Source organism: Bos indicus x Bos taurus, chromosome 20 (assembly GCF_003369695.1).
Source record: "Bos indicus x Bos taurus breed Angus x Brahman F1 hybrid chromosome 20, Bos_hybrid_MaternalHap_v2.0, whole genome shotgun sequence".
In the NCBI taxonomy this organism is placed as follows: Eukaryota; Metazoa; Chordata; class Mammalia; order Artiodactyla; family Bovidae; genus Bos; species Bos indicus x Bos taurus.
Window position 1 is genome coordinate 39,106,538 of NC_040095.1, and position 20,058 is coordinate 39,126,595.

The 20,058-nt window shown below is 43.1% G+C and overlaps 1 protein-coding gene across 6 annotated transcripts in view; it reads right to left on the minus strand.

Moving 5' to 3' along the window:
- Nucleotides 1-7,436: 7,436 nt before the first annotated feature.
- The window catches only part of RAI14 (retinoic acid induced 14), a 160,998-nt gene continuing 148,376 nt past the window's right edge, over nucleotides 7,437-20,058 (minus strand). For 3 of the 6 annotated variants that reach the window (XM_027520165.1, XM_027520164.1, XM_027520159.1), the window contains 6 exons: nucleotides 18,894-18,948; nucleotides 16,307-16,425; nucleotides 14,149-15,684; nucleotides 12,832-12,981; nucleotides 8,949-9,014; nucleotides 7,437-8,128 (listed from right to left, as the gene is read on the minus strand). In XM_027520165.1, coding sequence (XP_027375966.1) covers nucleotides 8,051-8,128; nucleotides 8,949-9,014; nucleotides 12,832-12,981; nucleotides 14,149-15,684; nucleotides 16,307-16,425; nucleotides 18,894-18,948 — 2,004 coding nt within the window. In that variant the 3' untranslated portion in view covers nucleotides 7,437-8,050. Of the gene's footprint in view, nucleotides 8,129-8,948; nucleotides 9,015-12,831; nucleotides 12,982-14,148; nucleotides 15,685-16,306; nucleotides 16,426-18,893; nucleotides 18,952-20,058 lie in introns of all 6 variants that reach the window. The other 3 variants (XM_027520161.1, XM_027520163.1, XM_027520160.1) reach the window with 2 other exon arrangements.

Here is a 20,058-nt window from a genome sequence, read left to right on the forward strand (position 1 = left end):
AAAGTTATACACTATGCTTTATCCTACCCACCTTCAGCGGCCTGAAAGACACACAGTGAAAACAGTCATTTAGATCTGCCAGGTGAAGGGGCAGTTGTGGTCAATACCCAAATAAATGGCACTGGCTCAAGTAGCCTTGTGTTTAAGGAGTTGTCATGAAACCCACAATAAGTTAGGGGCCTATGACAAGTCAAATTGGAACTGGTATGTCCTCTCCTTTTCAAAAACGAGCAAGCTCAGTAGAGGGAAAAGGAAAATATTTACCAAGAACTTGACAGGTGGTGTTTACATTTAGTGTTTGTTCTTTCCAGTTCCTTGGTTGAAGTTTAATTGCTGTTGCTCCAGGACTTGCTCCAGTCCTTGCTCCAGGACTGCCAAGATAGCCTTTCTGGAGTTAGGTTGGAGGAGCTGTTTAAGTGAGTTTGCTTTAATATCCCATAAGTTTAAACCTGGATGACCTATTAAAGCTTAAATCTCTACCCTCAAGCTCCTGACCCAAAATTTCAGAAAGATCCCACCTGCTTTATTCTCTGTTTCCTAAAAGAATCCTCAGCATGAAACCACGATGAGAGCACTGATCTGGGCTTTGAAATGGCAGAGTTCTGCTTCGGACTCTGTGCCCTGGGGTAGGTCATAGTCTAGGGAACTCAATTTTCTTGCCTCTACTGTGAGAGTATTTGCACCACTTGCTTTCTAAAACCCCCTTCCAGTTCCAGGATTCTGTGAGGGTAAACCAGAGATTTTTGTGATTCTATGAATAATATTTAACATGTATGAGGATAAAAAGGAAGAACTTGTTTCCTGTTCTCTGACACATCTCCCTTACCCTTGTTACAAGTTGGTCTTCGTTGAAGAGTTTCAATGTTCTGTCCTTGTTGGAAGTGCTTATGAGGTTGTTTCCAAGAGTAATAAATACAACTTCTCTTTCCTGAACACTTGCTTTGCTGGTCCTCGTGAGGGGAAGTGAGGTGCTGGAACAGCCACTGAATTCTTGTTCCTAAAGCCAACACTCTGGTGCCATCTCCATTTAATTAGTTCTAACCAGAAGCATGTTGCCCTCATCTGTAAAATTAAAAATCAGATGAGAAGAACTTGAAAGACTCTTAGAGTTCTAAACCTCTGTGACTTTTTTTCTTTCCTTGCATTTTAACCTTGGCTACAAATGTGAGCTTAGTTATGGAGCTGCAGGAGACGGAAATATCACCACGTCTTGGAGTCTGCAGGAATCCTTAGGATAGACTGCCAAGTGAGGGTTCTTGGCTTAGTGCAAGAGAGAATTCAAGAGCAAGCCACAGTAAAGGGAAAGCAAATTTATTTAGAGAGATACACATTCCATAGCTAGCATGCAGTCGGCTCAGTGAGAGCGACCTCAGGGCATGGGGCCATAGGGTTTTATGGTCTAAGTAATTTCATAGGGAGGAATCTTGCTATTTCAGGACGTGTTAGTCGCTCAGTCATGCCTGACTCTTTGTGATCACATGGACTGTAGCCCACCAGGCTCCTCAGTCCATGGGATTTCCCAGGCAAGAATACTGAAGTATGTTGCCATTCCCTTCTCCAGGGGAGAAGCTGGGTCTCCTGAATTGCAGGCAGATTCTTTACCGTCTGAGCCACCAGTGTAGGGATTTCCCAGGAACTGGGCCACTGCCCACTTTTTGGCCTTTTATGTCCCACGTCAGAACTGGCACGGCATAAGGGGAGTGATTTCTAATATTACAATGAAGGTATAATGAGCTAAAGATCAATGACCCGGCCACTCTTAAAGCCACCTTGGTTTCAGCTGGTTCCAGCTGGTCTTCATTGCATCCCAACAGCCTCACTCCATCATCTAGCATTTGTGTCCTGCCCTTTCCCTTCTGTCTCAATAGTAGGTGTGCTTCAGTTCTGTTTACTGACTCTGAATTGAAATGCTAGTAATCTGGGACAGTGCTTTTATTAATACAATCTGTTCACACAAAGTTCCTCCCTTTATCCTGATTAAGTATTATACTATTGCAGAAATCACATAGAGGAACCAACCATGTGTAGATGGTTCCTTCTACAGTTTTCCAATCACCAATCAAATGTGATTATCTCCAGATTATTCCAAACCCAGGAACTGTGAAACTTGAGGACAAGGAAATCCAAATAAAGTTTCTCACGGACTGTGTAATTTTTTAAAACACATTTTCCGGCCTCTCAAGGCAGGGTTGGATGTCTTTCTTCTGAGCGCCCTTGGTGTCCCATCTGTGGTCTCATAGTCCCACACATGAGGCTGTTCGCGCTCCATTTACTTGAGAGTTTCTCCATGTATCTGTCCATCCCTTTAAGGAAAAATACCTACTGAATGCCTACCATGTGCCTGACACTGCTCTTTTTAAGCCTTAGGCAAGCAACAGCAGGCAAAGCAATGAAGATTTTGCTCTCTTGGAGCTTGTTCTATCAGGTGAAGAAAAACATAGGGCTGCTAGTAAACACCGATGTCTCTGCAAGTTAGAAAAAGGCAGATGGCTTAGGGAATAGGCAGCAACTTTGTGTGAATTATGGAGAAGGAAATGGCAACCCACTCCAGTATTCTTGCCTGGAGAATCCCATGGACAGAGGAGCCTGGCTGGCTCCAGTCCATGGTGTCGCAGAGTCGGACACGACTGAAGTGACTGAGCATGCATTGTATGAATTAGGAGAAAACCTTCTTCTAGCTGGTCTCAGGCCCCTGCTAAGGGGTCCAGCTTTGGGAAAGGGATGAACCACCTTACTTGAAAGTAACAAATTATACAAAGAAAAACAAAGCCCTGCAAGGGATCTAGAAAGTGATGTGGGCAGCTGGGGAGGGCTGTGCTGGTTTATACAGGGTCGTTAAGGAGGACTTCTCTGACAAGGTGGCATTGAGGAGGCACCACAGGAAATAAAGGAACAAATCAGGCAAATGTCAAGAAGAGCATTATAGGATGTTAATAGCAAGCACAAAGGCCTGGGGACAGAGCAAATTTAATCGATTCAAGGAACAACAAGAGGTTCAACTAAGAATGAGAGAAAGAGGACACTGAGCCCATACACCCTAGGGCCCATGCTCTGCAACCAGTGAAGCCACCACAAAGAGAAGCCCCCATTTGCCAAAACTAGAGAAAGCCCGCACACAGCAACGAAGACCCAGCACAACCAAAAATAAATACGTGAAGAAAGAGAGGGAGAGAGACAGAATGAGTCAGCCTAAGAGGAGATCATGATGCAGGGCCTTATAAGCAATTCATCCATCTAAATCTCCACCCACCCAGCCATCCAGCGAACATGGAATGTCTGCTCGGTGGCAGGTCCACCGATGTGAGGTCCTGTGAGCAGGAGCTTTAGACTCACCACTGAACCTTTAGCATCCAGCAGAGTGCCTGGCTTTTTATTCACATTCAATAACAGTAAACTGTCATCCTCAGGAGCTCCCCGTTCTTAGAGGTTCTGGCCTCTGTTATGTCTTGCTGCTATAACAAGTCATCACAAACTTAGCAGCTTAAAACGACAGGAATTTATTATCTCCTCTTTTTGGAGGTCAAAAGTCTGCAATGACCATGGCTGGGCTAGAGGATCTCAGCGAGAATTGTTTTCTTGCCTTTTCCAGCTTCTAGAACCACCCACCTTCCTTGGTTCTCCGCTCTTCTTCCATCTTGTCAGTCAGCAATATAGCATCTTTAAATCTCTGACTCCCTCCTCTGCTTTACAAGAGCCTTTTTATTACAGCAGGCTCACCCAGATAACCCAGGATAATCTCTGTATCAGGCTAATCAGGCCAGCTGATTAACAACTTTAATTCTGAGAACTTAATTTTCCTTTGCCATATAACGTAACTATTTAAATTCCCAGGAATTGGGACATGAGCCTCTTTGGGAGGGTGTTATCCTGCCTATGAAGAGTGTGTTTAACCTGATGTAAATGTATAGGTTTAAAAACATCTGATGGTGACACACAGGTAACTCTTACTACCCTTCTCCTTTGTTAAATCCTACATTATTTGACCATGTCTTGCTCCTCTCTTCCCCCTCCACATTCTCCACTAACAATCTGGTATATCCAGTCACCATTCTTGAAATAGTTTCTTCCCATTTTTAGGGCTTGGCTTATAGTGAATGTGCAGAAATGACTCTTCCCTTCTACTCACCTCCATCTCCTCAAAGGAGCCTTTAAATCTACTGGAACCCACCCACATCGACTGCTCCCTCTACCAGCTCCTGTTGGCCCAATTATGGCGACTGTCATCAATGCGCTTTTGTCCTTTGCTTCACAAATGTGCCACACACTCCGTGAATGCTTGACAGTTCTCTGCCCTGAGAAGGTGAACAGAAACTGCTCCCGTGACTGCCTCTATTGCTTTTTTCAGCTCAGTCTCTGCCTTGCAGTCTGCCTTTTAAACCTTACATCACCCCCTTCTTGGCTGGGTGGTGTTTCAACTGCTGTCAGCACCCAGCATTCCAGTTATGCCACATGGCAAAAGGTCATGTGTCAACGTATTTTGGGAGCATTTTCCCCACACAGCGTATCATGTGTTGATCTTAAGATCAGTGAGTTGAATTATTAAAGGCTTTGGAGTCAGTCTGAAAGTTTACGGAATAAAAATAAGTTGATGACTCTTATGTAATCCATGTGAAGAAAAAGGCCATTCTTTCTCACTGACTGTGATGATCCACAGGCTATTCTACTTTTTCCTTCTCTGCATTCCTGTATCACCTGATGGAAAGCCAGTGTGCAAACGGATAATTTGAAAATTACCCAAACGATGCTCACACATATACATACAGACATTTATTCACAGCATAGTCATCACATCAGTTTTAGGGCTGTAAAATACTGGAAGCAGACTAAATGCCCATCAACGAGGAGCTAGTTTAATAAAATACAGCACAATTATACTATGAACCATTATGCAGCAGTTAAAAAGGATGAGATTTGTGTGCTGACAAACAACAATCTTGGATATTTTAGGTGGAAAAAGTATGGTCCTGAAGAATGAATGAAGTTTCCATATTTAAAGAGGAAAGTAAAAGGGTGGCCAAAATGTTCTTTAAGATCCAATACATATAGACACAGACTGTCTTTAAGTCATTCAAGAAACCAAATAGTTGTTGCTTCTGGGGAGGTCAACTAAGGATCAGAAGGAGAGACTTACTTTCAGTTTATCTCATTTATCCTATAATTATACTGTGATATAGAATCATCGAGGGATGACCGTTTCTTTTCTTACCGTGCCGTTGGCATATGACAGTTCTTTCCATTTAAGAAGCCTGGTTTGGATTTATCTAGGTTAAGTCCTCATTTGAGTGTCCCCAAGAAATTATTTTCTGAGTTGAACGGTTGGCCTCTGTCGAGATAAGCTCTTTTTAGGGAGCATGCACTTGATAATTTAAAATAACAATAGCCTCAGACATTATATTTTTGCATTATTTTCCTTGGTATCTTTTGTTCTTTTTCTTTTCAGAGGGAGGAGGTGAGCAAGGGTTCAGTCGAGTATTACGGTATGCCTTGGCAGCAGGAGTTGAGAGGCAGCAGAACTGTGTTGTGAGCAAAGGGAGATGGCCTTGTTACACTGTGCTATAAAGAATGTGAGCTACTTAAATAATTGCACCCATTTCATTGTCATCTGGTGTTTTAATTATGATTTCAACCTGCAAGAATTCACCCTACAGGAGTTTTTTTCAGGAATGAATTAACTTTTTAATGTGACAGGATAATGTATCCGACTTTTTAAAAATAAACCATGTGTATGTTTTCAGGCTTTCCAGGTGGTACTAGTGGTCAAGAACCCACCTGCCAATGCAGGAGATATGAGAGACACGAGTTCAATCCCTGGGTCAGGAAGATCCCCTGGAGGAGGGCGTGGCAACCCACTTCAGTATTCTTGCCTGGAGAATCCCATGGACCCAGGAGCCTGGCAGGCTACGGTCCATAGGGTCACAAAGAGTCAGATAGGGCTGAAGTGACTTAGCATACATTTTTTACTTTTTCAAAATAGAAGAGAAAAAAAAAAATCTAATGGAGGCTTTTAACTAGTTAAAAAAAAAAAGACTGCAGATCAACTGAGAGGCACTTTTCAATGAAATAACTGTGATGCAAGTGTTCAAAAGCGGCTGATGATTGGGGCAGAGTTCAAGGTGGTCCCAGGAGCTAGAAGACGGGAATGGTATGACATGTTGCGTGAGAGACGGCAGACAACGGCCACCTGCTGAACATGACACAGGGTATAAAACCGTCGCTGATCTTCAGAAGCCTTACAGGGCATGCTAATGAAGGCGCCCAAATCAACAAGGGAGATGCAAAACGAAACAAAAGTTTATTTTCCGCAATACTTTTCTGTAAATTACAAGGCAAAATGCTAAACTACAGCATGTAACTTCAGTATTTAACCAGAGTACTTGAAATAAATATCCTGAAACAAGATAAAAGGCTACACTTTGTCAGGCGTCCTACAAAATGTCTCAAGTTTTACACTCTGCAGCATTTCTGTGTGGGGGTGGGGAGGGTGGTTTTGTGTTTTCTTAAGTGCTGTGACAGAAAGTCCTTTCACATTTTTCTTTGGAGCATGTTCGAAATTGCTGAACTATAAACAACTTAAGAAAAGTAACACCAAGTTCGAAAGCCGTTTCTGCTTCGCTGTCATTGGCCCTCATTCAGCACAGGGCTGCCAAGTGGCCTCTGAGCGCAGGCAGCTCCGTCAGAGCCGGCCTACACTTAACGGTTCTATACATTAGAGACTTCTGTCTTCAGTTTACATCCCTCAATAAGATCAAGGCCATAAAGGAAGCTGCAAGCAAGTCAGAAACATTTTTAACCTGAAAGTAAAGGGAACAGAGATGTTTTCTCCCAAGACCTCGGCTAGGCACTGGAACGTTTACCGGGATTTTTTGTTTCAAAGTTGAAAAACCCACTGGTACTCACAGTCCTTTCCGAGGTAATTTACAGGTGCTGGTAGAGTTGGGGCACTCAGAAATATTCAATGGGCTAAAGAGGATTTACTATATTTAAAGACGTGCTACAGTCCTAAGAACAAATGGCAGAAAGTCTAGGGGTGTTGGTGGCAGCTCATTTTGAGTGGAATATATAACCACCTTCTGCTATAGCTGAAAACGTGGAGAAAAAAGTTATATATATAAAGTCTTAAGCATGATTACCTAAAAAATACTTTGTTAATATAGTCTAATGTAAATTTCACTTACTTAGGGATTTAGATATGAAAACATCTTTAAGAGCCAATAAAAATATTGTACAGAAAAAAAAAACACTTTTAAAAAATTGAGGTTAAAAACTATGAGGCATTTCTTTTGGCTGTAAACACACAGTTTACTGTCCCTTGTTGAAACACAAATGTTTGGATTTCCTGAGCTTCGTGGATAACAAACAGCAGGAGCCAAGTTTGCATAGAAAATTTGCAACGTGTCAGCGATGTACTTAAGAAAGAACTTTTAAGGACAATTTGCTTTCGTTTTTAAACTTCATATTTAAGTTAATAGTGCTCATCTGACTGTAAGATTGACAAGCAGGGTGGTGAGAAATATAAGGCAGATGGGGAAAAAAGATGGAATTAAAGTTTTTTAAATCCACAGGATATCACAATAAAGGATCTTAAGCACATGGTGCATAACTAGTGTCATACTAATTTGGTTAGAAATTAAGTTGTGTTTGGGGGGGTTAGGAAACCAAAGGTAAAGAAAACCCTGCTGTAGGAACAGAAGCACGGCTGCATGGGGCGTCGTGTCATGCAGCCATGGAGCCCCTTAGCTAGGCAGGTACCAGGGAAGATACTCCACTGCCAGTGCAGGGACCAGACTCCTGAGCGTGACTGATCCCAGCTCTGGTCAGAATCGGAGGGTGACAGCATCTTTCCCCTCTGCTGCTCTGAAGTCTCTCAGCGGTTCTAAGGAGGACAGCTTCTCCAGGGACCTGTCCTCAGAAGTCTCTGGAAAGGGAAGAAGTTCTATGATAAGGGTCACAGTGATACCACGAATGAGAACAATGGCAGTGGCTGCCGACAACTCTGGATGTAACACAAAGGTGGACAACAAGGGGCCAGTGTCCTGCCAAGGAATCCACTTTACTTCTTCTGGGACTGGTTCTTACACATGGTAAGGATCTGCTTCAGTACTTTTTGGACATCTTCATCCATCTGGCCCTAGGAAATTCCAACACAAGACACTCATTAGAATAACCTATGATATCATGCCTTGGACACAACACACGTGGGACGTTGTGGGGGTGGCGAGGAAGGAGATGAATAAAAGGCAGAGGCTGCTGTCCCACAGGAGTGTCAAAATGCAGAAAACAATAGGGGCAGAGGGGGGCTGAATGCTTGTTAGAAAAGTGAATGTCAAAAAGGTTTAAAATAAAACAAAATGACACTCACTAGAACCTAAATCCTGGCACTGCCTCACCTAGGGAGTGAGATGACTGGCAGGCAGAAATTGGGCCCCCTCGACCTTCCCAGGAAATGTGAGCCCTACCCATTCCCACATTTCCAGGAGAAACTGAGGCAAAGCAAGGGCCCTGATCTTTTTCCTCCAGAGGAAAAGGAGGACAAGGAGGCTGGGTCTCCCAGCAGAGCCCTCAACAAAGGGTTTCTAGAGCCTTAACAGCAAATGAGAGCCCAGCCAGTCTCAGAACACTGACCATCCCAGGAGTGCGATGGCACCAATGGCTCAGTGAATATGCTCAGGCCCAGAAAGTAACCCCCAGACTCCTTCTCCTGATTGGGTGGGGGGTGGGGTGGGGCGTGCAATGGCCGCCACCTCATTCAGCAGTCAACAAAGGAGGCAGCTCCCCATTAACAGGAGAAGGGGCTCCCAACACAAAATGCAAAGCAAAGCAGAAGGTATTTGAAACAGCTTTCCATTGAAAATCCATCTCCTCAAATTCGCATCCGTTCTGCTAGTTTCAGGACGGGGATCTGGACAAGCCCTGCTGCGGTGTCTCTTTAGGATCCCCAGACATCATACCTGCACGGCATACAGAAGATGCATCCTGTAAACAGATATCACTTCCTGGTGTTGTTTCTTGCATTCCTAGAAAGAGACAATTTGACACTGTTCAAGAGCTTGTTGTGTGTGAGTCACTCAGTCGTGTCTGACTCTTGAGATCCCATGGACTGGAGTCCGCCAGGCTCCTTTATCCATGGAATTCTCCAGGCAAGAATACTGGAGTAGGTTGTCATTCCCTTCACCAGGGGATCTTTCCGACCCAGGGATTGAACCCAAATCTCCAGCATTGCAGGCACATTCTTTACCATCTGAACCACCATCAGGGGCTTAGGAGACCTTCAAAAAAATCCTAGGAGAAGACTGTGGCCAAATGCTACCCTAGTGATTCCTTCCAGCAACTAGCACAGGAAGTTTTTGAAATTGCTGTGGACTTGATGGGGTGTGTGGTTTGGAACACTTGTCAATATTCTTAGGGGAAAAAAAATCTTACATATCTTGAACTCCAGAAGAAAATTCCTGTAAAAAGTAGTTGATAATCCCATGTTTGTTTAAACAAATATATGTACACATACTTAGGCAAATGTATTCACACAAAGTAAACAACAGTGCAAGGAACTACATCAAATGCAGTTACTGTCTCTGAGTGGTTAAATTATAGACAATGTGTTTCTAGAGTAGCTTCTTCAGAGTTGTTGTTTTTAATCTTTCAACTTTTCTCAATGAGCAAATATTTATTAATTTAATTTTTAAAATGTAATCTTATAAAAAGAGTTGTTGATCACCTACTGTATGGCCAGTGGTATATAACCCCTGGGGAATTCAGTGATTTAGTTGTCAGTGTACTGAGGAGGTGAACAGGGTGATGACCCCAATCTCACATGGCCCCTCAGTACAGCTGTTAATGCTCTTATTTCTTCTTGCTGAGATATTATTCCAGTTCCTCTCAGTGACTATTTCAAGGATCTCAACTCGGCTCTTAACTCTTCTAAGAAGAGGCCTTTCTTCCTATTTCCTGATGGAAATCAAAACTATCACATATGGATCACTTAAAAAATCAACTGAAGTCCGTCAGTATCTATTCTTACCTCCTTCCCATCAATGTCAGATATAAGGTATCCTTCCCATTCAAGGACAACCTTGGAAACCTCGATCTTTGAAGTTCATGCCACTAGGAAGTGTACTTGGTAGTTCTCTCTGTGCTGATTCCTCCCACCTCTTGGTTCCCTCTACTCCATCATTTATAGCTTTGTCTTCTGATCAGTGTCTTCCTTTCCTGTCCTGCTTCTCTGTCATCACTTGGCTGACTGCAGTATCTACGTGGATGAACCACCCACCACCCTGGCCTCTCAGTCCCTCAACCTCAGCTTCAGGACCTGTCTCTCTTCCTTCCAGCCATTCACTCTTATGGTTACCTCCCTGCCTCAGTCATTATCGCCAAGATCTCAGTTGAAAGCATCCCACTCCCCCACCACCATCTCCTGTCTTTCTAGCAAATCTGCATTAGGCTTCCCCTGCCTCCCACTGTTTCTCTTCAGCTCCTGCAGATACCTAGCTCCTTAGTCACTTCTCCAGCCTCCAGCCATCCACACTCCACACCTCTACTCCATTGGAACTGTGCTTGCTACAGCCACCATGGGCCATCTAAATGCCATATCCCTGCTGCCTCCTACTCATCTAAGATTCAGTACAAGCATCACTTCCTGCAAGAAGCCTTCCAAGACTTACCCAGATTGGCTATGCACATTGCCTTTCTACACCCACGGCATGTTGGTCATCTCTCAATGAATGCTTACCACACTGAGTACACAGTAAGCCATTATATTCCATGAAAGCAGGACTGTGTCTTATTCATTTTTATTGAATCATGGATACCTGGTACATTACTGATACATAGAAGCTCATTAAATGCACATTGGATAATTGTAAGAATGACTATATAAACCATTATCACTTTATCTATGAGTCTGTGATAACCACTTGATCAGAAAAATGACTGCAAAAGTCAAGAGCATCTTCTCCTTCCCTGACTACTACTCCACTGCTAGAGCTGGTAACATAAAAAAAGCTGGTTTTGAACTCTGTGGCCAGATGGAGTAAGGACTGTAGAAATCTGAATTCACTATTACCGATCTGTACTGAAGAAATCACAAAATCCAAGTTCATGTAAGTGGAAGCCAGCAACAGTCCAGGGTAACCTAATCTTCATGTAGAAAACATCACATACCCTTATCAACTAAAGGGCTTCCCAGATGGCTCAGTGGTAAAGAATGCGCCTGCCAATGCAGAAGATGTTGGAGACTTGGGTTCAATCCCTTGGTTGGGGAGATGGAGGAGGAAATGGATCCCACTCCAGTATTCTTGCCTGGAAAATCCCATGGACAGAGGAGTCTGGTGGGCTACAGTCCACAGGGTCACAAAGATTCGAATACAACTGAGTGAGCACGCAACAATTAAAACTTTACATATTCTATAGCTTTGTCTTCTGATCATTGTCTTCCTTTCTGGTCCTGCTTCTGTCATCGCTTGGTTGACTTCAGTATCCACGTGAAGGAACCACCCACCACCCTGGCCTCTCAGTCTCTCAATCTGAGAGGCCCTTCAAAGATGCCCATATCCTAATCCCTGGAATCTGTAAATGTTACCTATCAGTCAAAAGGGATCTTTTAGATTAAAGATCCTGAGATGGAAAGAAAGATTATACTGATTATCTGGGTGGACCTTAAATGTGATTACTAGGGTCCTAAGCTGCTGCTAAGTCACTTCAGTCGTGTCTGACCCTGTGCGACCCATAGACAGCAGCCCACCAGGCTCCCCTGTCCCTGGGATTCTCCAGGCAAGAACACTGGAGTGGGTTGCCATTTCCTTCTCTAGTGCATGAAAGTGAAAAGTGAAAGTGAAGTTGCTCAGTCGTGTCCGACTCTTAGCGACCCCATGGACTGCAACTGGAGTGGAGTGCCATTGCCTTCTCCACTAGGGTCCTATGCTGCTAAGTCGCTTCAGTCATGTTCGACTCTGTGTGACCCCATAGACGGCAGCCCACCAGGCTCCCCAATCCCTGGGATTCTCCAGGCAAGAATACTGGAGTGGGTTGCCATTTCCCTCTCCAGTGCATAAAAGTGAAAAGTGAAAGTGAAGTCGCTCAGTCGTGTCCAACTCTTAGCGACCCCATGGACTGCGGAAAAGGTCAAAGGTGGAAGGAGGAGACGGAAGGACAGAACCAGAGGCTGGAGTGATGTACTCTGGGGATGAGAGAGGGGCCACGAGCCAAGGAAAGTAGGCAGCCTCCAGAAGTTAGAAAAGACAACCAGATTCTCCCCTTAGAGCCTTGAGAAGGAACCAGCCTGCTGAAACCTTGACTTTACTGTTGTGAAACTGATTTCTTTGAACTTCTGATCTCCAGGACTGTCAGTAATAAATCTGTGTTGTTTTAAACCAAGTTTCTGTTGCTCTGTTACAACAGCCACCAGAAACAAGTACAGACGTGAAAGAGCTTTCCTGGGTGAAATCAGAAGAGGGGCCAAGAAGCAGCTTCAGACATGTGGATATACAACCACCAGACAACATGGCCCCCTAATAAGAAACATCTCGAGCCGCTGCCAGAGATGGTAACTACTGAAGCAGAAAAACGGAGAAAGGGGAGCAAGTGAGTGGAAGAGGGAACAAGACAAGAAGGCTCCTGCCACTATCTCGCAGACTCCTCCCTTCCCAGTGACACATGGAACCCATTCTCATTGCTGATAATGACTGGGAAACCCACCGCTCCCTCTCTGGCCCTCACCTAAAGGTCTTTAGTTAACTGCTTACTGAAGCATGACACTCTTTAGGCTGGGCAGCTTTCTGCTCATTCCCACCTGTCCCCCACCCCTACCCCCCAGCCAGCCATGGAAACAGGCCCACTCACCGCCAGCTGGTTCTGCAGCTGTTTGACCTGCTGCTGCAGCGCCTCCAGCTGCTGGCTCTGCCTCTTGGAGGAGCTGGCAGAGTAGGAGAGCTGTGAGAGGCTGTTCAGGGCCTCCTTCAACTTGGTGACCTCCTTGGACATCTCATTTATCTAGCGAGAAAGGAAAGCTCTTATCAGGAGAGCAGGTACCCACAGAGGCAAAACGCCAGCTGTTTCTCCACTGGGAACACAGCCTCGACTGGCCTCTGGGCCTGGAGCAATCCCTTTTCTTAATTTTTCAAAGAAAAGCCATACAATGAAACAAAAACAGGTAAGAATCAGGGAAACCAACAAGCCTATGCAGACAAGAGCCCAGGAATGAGACTATGCTTGGGGCCATGAAGGTAACAATAGCTGTTATGTGGATTCCCTTCATCCTTAAGATGGGGGACTGTTAAAAAAAAATAAAAAACAGAATTTCAGGTATTCTATATTTGGAACCAGCTAGGCTTTGTTCCCTACTGCTGCCATAGGCAATCAGAAATAAGTTCTGGGAACCCTGGTATCTCTGATATCCTACCTTGTAGTGAAGACAATCCTCACCCCCACGGCTTTGGAAGCTCTTTTGGAAACATTCATTATAATAAAGGAATAAAAGATAAATAATTCTCTAGTGAATGCCATTCAGAACATCTAACCCAGGAGACTGGGCATCTGGGTATGCAGAGCAGATCCCAGCACAGAAGCATGCTTCACTTCTCCCTTTACTCTCCGCCTTCCTCCATGCTCAGCCCATCTCGAGTTGCCTGGCCCCCCACATTCCTCCCTTTCTCTCCTGTTGCACACCTTTGAAAATGAGGACCAGGGAGGGCTTTTACACTGACTCCAGGGAAAGCTCATGGGGTTTAGGGAAGCAGTATCAAGTCTGGCAGTAATTGATTTTCCGTATGACAGAGGAAATCTGTCTGGATTCCAACAGAGTAGAAGTTTAAGATGGACCACAAATACTTCTCAGCTGGTGGGTTCACTTCTGGCCCCCGACACTTGGCAGAGCTTCTGTAAAATAATTTTTAAGGGGAAAATATGTACCACACATTTGAAAATACTCTGGTGTGAGGGAAGTAGTAGATGAGGGCTTTCTCACTCTCTCTTTTTAAGTAAATGTCCACCCTACTATTTTTAATGTGGCACTGGGGACAAATGGAGTCCTGTGTGGAGCCTTAGCGCTTTCACAATAGCTTAGTGCTAACAAATGCTAAAAATGCTAACTTCAGTAAATGAAGGTTCAAAGTGCTAGCGTTTGCTAGCTAGAAATTCAATAGCAACAGTCTCACCAACCTTCTTGTCTTTATCCTCTTCCAGTTTTGAGGAGCTCTCGGAATGTCTCTTCATTTCTGCGAGTTCTTCCTGAGCATGCTGGCATTTTTGCAGAAGTTCATTTACTTCCTGCTCTTTGGATTTCAAGAGAGTCTGAATGTTTTCCTTTTCCCTTTTCATCTGCGAGACCTCACTTCTAATCTGGGCAACCTCTGAATGGGCCTTCTCTTTCTCTTTCACGGAATCCCTTAATTTTGAGGCCAACACACTCACTTCGCTTTCCAAAGACGACTGGAGCTTCTCGTAGGCAGACCGGGGCACCATCGCGTCGGTCATGGCCGCCTTCTCCTCTAGGAGCTGTTTCTCCAGCTTTGCCACCTCCCCTTCCTTGCTCGCCAGGTGCTCTTTCAGACTGCTTATTTTTCCCTCCATCTCTTTGGCAGTGGTCCGCAGAGTGGTTATCACCTGCAAATGCTCCGTGATGGAGACAGAGTTCTCTTTCTGTGCATCTACCAACTGTTTGAGCTGGGTCAGCTCATTTAGCACTTTTGAATACTGAGACTTCATTTCGGACAGTGCCTCTTCAGCCTTGGCTCTGGATACATTGGTCACTTGCATCAGCTTCTCATGCTCCGCTTTATGGATATATTCAGCTGTGACATCTTCTAGAGACTTCCTCTTCCGGTAATCCTCCAGCTCTGCCTGGGCCTCTTTGTACAGCTGGGACAGCTCACTCACCTGCTTGTTGAGTTCATCGATCATCCTGTTCATGGCCTCTTTCATGTCCTCAGCTTCATCACCTGCCTCCTGGGTCATCTGATTTTTCAATGTATCTTTCAGTTTTGTGATTTCTTCTTGTGCCTCTTGGTATTTCTCAAACAAAAATGCTTTCTCCTTATTCATATTTTCAATCACCGTGCAATAGGAACTTTTCATTTCCTCGTACTCCTCCCTTGGTGGCTGAATAACTGCCTCTTTCTCCCTTTCTGCCAGCTTCTCTTCTAACTCTCTCACTTTCTCTTTATTTCGTTCACTTTCTTCCAGGGCGCCCTGGAGGTCCCGCTTGAGCACGTCCATTTCTTCCTCGGTGATCCTCAGCTCATGTAGGTGCGAGTAAGTGTCCACGCTTTCTGGTGAGACCAGGCCCAGCTTCATCTGCTTCTGCACACTCAGGACTTCTTTCATAGCTTCCTCGTATTTGCTCTGAGTCTCTTTAAGTTTCTGGCTGAGGTCGGAGCCGTTCTCCGAGATCTCGGCGTTGTTTAAGCACACTGATTCTGTCCTCCTGGTCTGGAGCTCGGCCTGCAGCTGTTTCCTCTCCGCTTCAGAGCTCTCCAGTCTCTTCTGCAAGTCATGTAAAACCTCTTGGAGTTGCTGGATTCTGACATCACTGTCGAGAGTGGATTTACTTGAGGAATGTGTTATGACAGATGGAGATGGTTTGGAGTCTAGAGGAGGGTTTTCACTAGGTTTGCCCAGGGATGGGGCCAAGTCAGTTTGAGTAGAATGGTAAGAGTCAAAGCTCAGGTCTGCTTCCCCTTCCCTGGGTGTTTTGGCCTGGAAAGAAGGCAAGAATGAAATGACACCAAAGGTGTGGTTAGATGAGCAAGCAACTGCAATCGGGGAGCAAATCCAAACCTTGAGTATGGGGGAGCAGCAGTATCCTTCTGCATGCATCCTCTTGCCCCATGAAAAAATTTGGTCTGGGACACAAGAGTCGGGCTTAACAACACTAAGCTTATTCTGTGCTCTCAAAGGACAGATTATGTTTGCCACTTTAAAAACGCAAGACCTGTTTTGGCTGCAGAGCTTCTGACTCAAATTTTTCTTTGTTTCTCATATTATTGTAGTTGCCCTACTTCTTACCACATTCTTAAATCTGCGAAATGATCAACTTTACTAAATGAATGACTAGTCATATATATGGTGTGCATATAGCTATCTATTGTCATATATATCATACTAAGTATATAATTATATAATTTACCAGTTTATACAAATAATAAGTTAATGACTAAGTCTCAAGAAACAAATTTGAAGGTATAAAATGCTAAAGGGTAATTATATTTTAAAAAGAAGAAACCAATGTTGGTGTCTAAAACAAAATACCCAACTAACCCTGAGAAATCAAATAGCTTGACCTGACTGAACAGACTATGGTAGTGATCTATTTACCTACCTGTAATTTATCTTGTAATTCCTTATTGTGTAAGGTAAGAGAAGCAACTTTTGCTTGCAATAGGACAAGAAGATCTTGCTGGTCAGCTTCAGAACTCACATCCAATAAGCTATCAGCACCTTAGGAAAGAGAAAGGCAATTTAAAATAATATTTTAAAAATTTAACTGTTATGTCTCTGACCTTTAACAAACTCACTTTCTACCCAATCCAGTTCTTCTTTCTCGTCCAGACTAGGGATGAAAGCCCCCTCCAGCTGGATAGATGAACAGAAATTCTCAAGTACTGGGGTCTCCTCACTCCCTAGCACAATACTAGATGCCTAGATACAAATAAACTCATTTGAAAACTGATGGATTGGGTCATACAGTTTCTGTTCACTTGATTAAGTGCCACACCTCGGTTGTTTTTTATTCCTCCCATGCTCTGTACATCCCACTCCATGAATCCTTTTAGAAAGATCTCTGGAATCTGGTTCACTTCTTATCCCCATGCCCTGTACCCTAGTTCAAACTTCATCACCATACCTGGTAACTGTACAAATGGCTTCCTAACAAATCTTTCTCTCTCTCCTCTAGTGAAAATGTAGCCTGTACCAACAACACTGTCAGACTAATCTTCCTAAAACATACTTTGATGGGGTCATGCCTTTGGTTCAAGTGCTTTAATTGCTCTCCCTCCAAAAATAATCTCCAACTTCCTTTATCTGGATTAAGGCCTCTCGGATCTGGCTCCAGTCTACTGTTTTTCAGGTTTATGACTCATCATGTCTTTCCCCAGTATCCCATTTTCATCAGATTCACACCCTCTCTATTCTCAACACAAGACTGCTTCTTTAATTCTTCATCCATACGATTGCCCTTGTAGCATCTCTTTGGCTGTATAACTCTTAGGCATCCTTCAAGACCCACATCAGGCCCTGCCTCTTCCTTAAGGCATTTGCTGACCACCCCTGCATGAAACAGGAGTCTCCGAATCCCACAATAAACACTGCTGGTAAACCACAACTGTTTGACATTCTCCTGATTATCATGCTGAAATAACATGTAAAGCTATGCTACTCAAAGTTCTCACTGAGACAAGACAAGAAATGTGCTGCCGAATGTCATTCAATGTACTGCTTCCTACACCCAGAAAGTCTTCCTATGGAGAGAAAAAACAAAAACAAAAACTGTCAGGTGGATGAAACAGTGTGCTTGGCTGGATGACTTTCTGGAGTAATCCCCTTTTTTTATTTTAGACTGGCAACAGTTTAGAGACCACACTTTGAACAGTGTGATCTGAACAGCACTGATCCAAATTTCACCACTATTTAAAAAATTTTTCAAAACCTAATGCAAGGATGAAAACTTGAGTCTTAATTTGGAAGGATGCAAAATGACATCTCTTCACAGGAATGCTTACTAATGATATCTGGGGCCTAAACCACAGCTTTATGAGTGTTCTTGACATACAGTCTGGTCAGCTTGGAATGAATCAGGGGATTTGGGAGCAGGAGGGTAATTCTAAGCAACAAAAATTACTTCTAAGATAGGCTGGATGGCTTTTAAAATATCCAATGTAACAGCTGTGCAGTTATATTAACATTGTTCTCTACCAGGAATATTTCTTAATACATTATTAACTGGAGCTGTATTAACGTCTCAAGCATTAATTTCTGCAAAAGTTCCCCAGTCAACAATGTGTTTATATGTCTAAATTCTTTAAGTTAAGTGCTCCAAACACATATGATATGCGTAACAGATTGAGAAACTGAATGCTGGAGCAAAAAAGGGGCCTTTGAAATAATCTACTCCACATTTCAGATTAATTCTGAAGGTACTGTACTACATTCTTAAAGGGTAAAGCAACAGGATGAACTCAATACAATGAATCAAACCTCCTTGAAGACAATATGATCATATATGACTTCACTGACACTCTTTTCACGTCTGTTTAAAATCCAAAGTAGAAAAGTTCAACTATGGCAGCCATGGAAGTGCTCAGTTGGCTCTCTCTTCAAGAAATAACCTGCTGCTCAGTTGCAATGAGGGCCACTAGCTGACAGCTCACAGCCCATGGACCTCATCTCAAAACAGTGTCTTAAAATGCATAAAATAGAATGTACAAGCTATAGCAATCAGCAGGCTTCTTTTGTAACCCACCAAATAACAAGATCTAGAAGCAGGCCTCATAACTGGCATAATTTCTAGTAGAGATACTATAAATGATCTTTCAAGATATCTGTAATAACAGTAAGGGGATATGATACCATCTGTGGGTTCTCTTGGTGTCAAAATCACTGATCTGCTAACACTACGGGAGCTTACTGTCTGTAGTCATCATTGAAAGAAGTGCCAATGCTAAATTAGGACCAGATGAAAACAGAGATTTCTTTGTTCATACCCAAGCTCAGGGACTCCTTAAAATCCAGGTGAAAGCCCGCTGAAGTAGACAGCATCAGACAGTGACATACTGGCAGTGTTTGGGTGGTACCCAAGGTTCTCTGACCGCCCCAGACAGGGCACCTCTCCTTGGCCTTTGCTCTCTTAGAGGGACATGAAACAGAGACCAGTCATGGGAACAAAAACACACTCCCCTTCATCTTACCTGTAGTGCTGTCACTTAGTCTGTCTCTGTTCTCTCGTATGGAACTAATCTCAGCCTGCTGGAACACAAAAATGACTTAAAATATATTCCTGAATGTAACACTCTACAAAAGAGTCCAGCAAAGTTTCCTCCTTGAGGTTACACAGGTTGGTGTGATCCTACTACGAAAACAGACTATCTCCAGGAAAGAAGATATTTTAAAATATAAGTACATAAAAGTAGCAATTAACCCCTGAGGTAAAATTTTGATCTAGAGGTTCCTAAGGATATATTCTCAAAATATTACAAAATGAAGCTTCTCACGAATATTATAAAAGTCTTTGAAGATTATAATAAAATTACATAATAGCTAATTAATGTGCTTTGTGCTCAAACTTGAGATTGTGAATACTACTTTCATAATAGAGACAAATAGAAGTTTTACTTATCTGGCTAATATACTAAAATACATTAGAAGTGTTTTTAGCTTTATCACTTTATGGATAAACTGTTAATATATGAATTGCTTTTAAGAGAAATGGTAATCAATGAGACCTGTCAGGGAAAATGCAGGTAATTTTATAAGGGAATAAGAATTCTTATGGCTGTGGACTGACAATCCCCTAAAGATTTCCTCTAAACCTGTATCCCCGAATATCTGCCTTTTAATATACTGGAAAAATTCTTGTAACTTCAAAGCCAAATTCTCATTCCAAAACAAAATACAGTTACTTGCCAGAAATTACTAAGTTTTATCTAGATAAGCCACAGATCATGATAAGAGAGATAATTTTTCAGCAAAAGAACTTTTGTAAAGGCTCAAATGCTAAAAATAGAGTGGCTCATTTTTGGCAAGTGCTTATCATAACAAAAGCTTTATTTTTACTTAAAAAATAAGTGCTTATTTTTATTTTTCAACTCTATTACAGTACAATAAAGTATATACATTGAAAGCTTTTAATTTGAGGAGTTTTAACAGATATACACCCAAGATACCACTATAATCATGATTCAGAATATTCCCATTACCTCTTAAGTTTCCTCATGCCTCATTAGCCAATCCCTGCCATTCCCAGGCAATCACACTACTCTCCTGTTTTCATTTTCTAGAGTTGCTATAAATGGAGTGTTACAAGGGATGAACTTCTTTGAGCCTAGCTTCTTTCATTCAGCATGATGGTTTCCA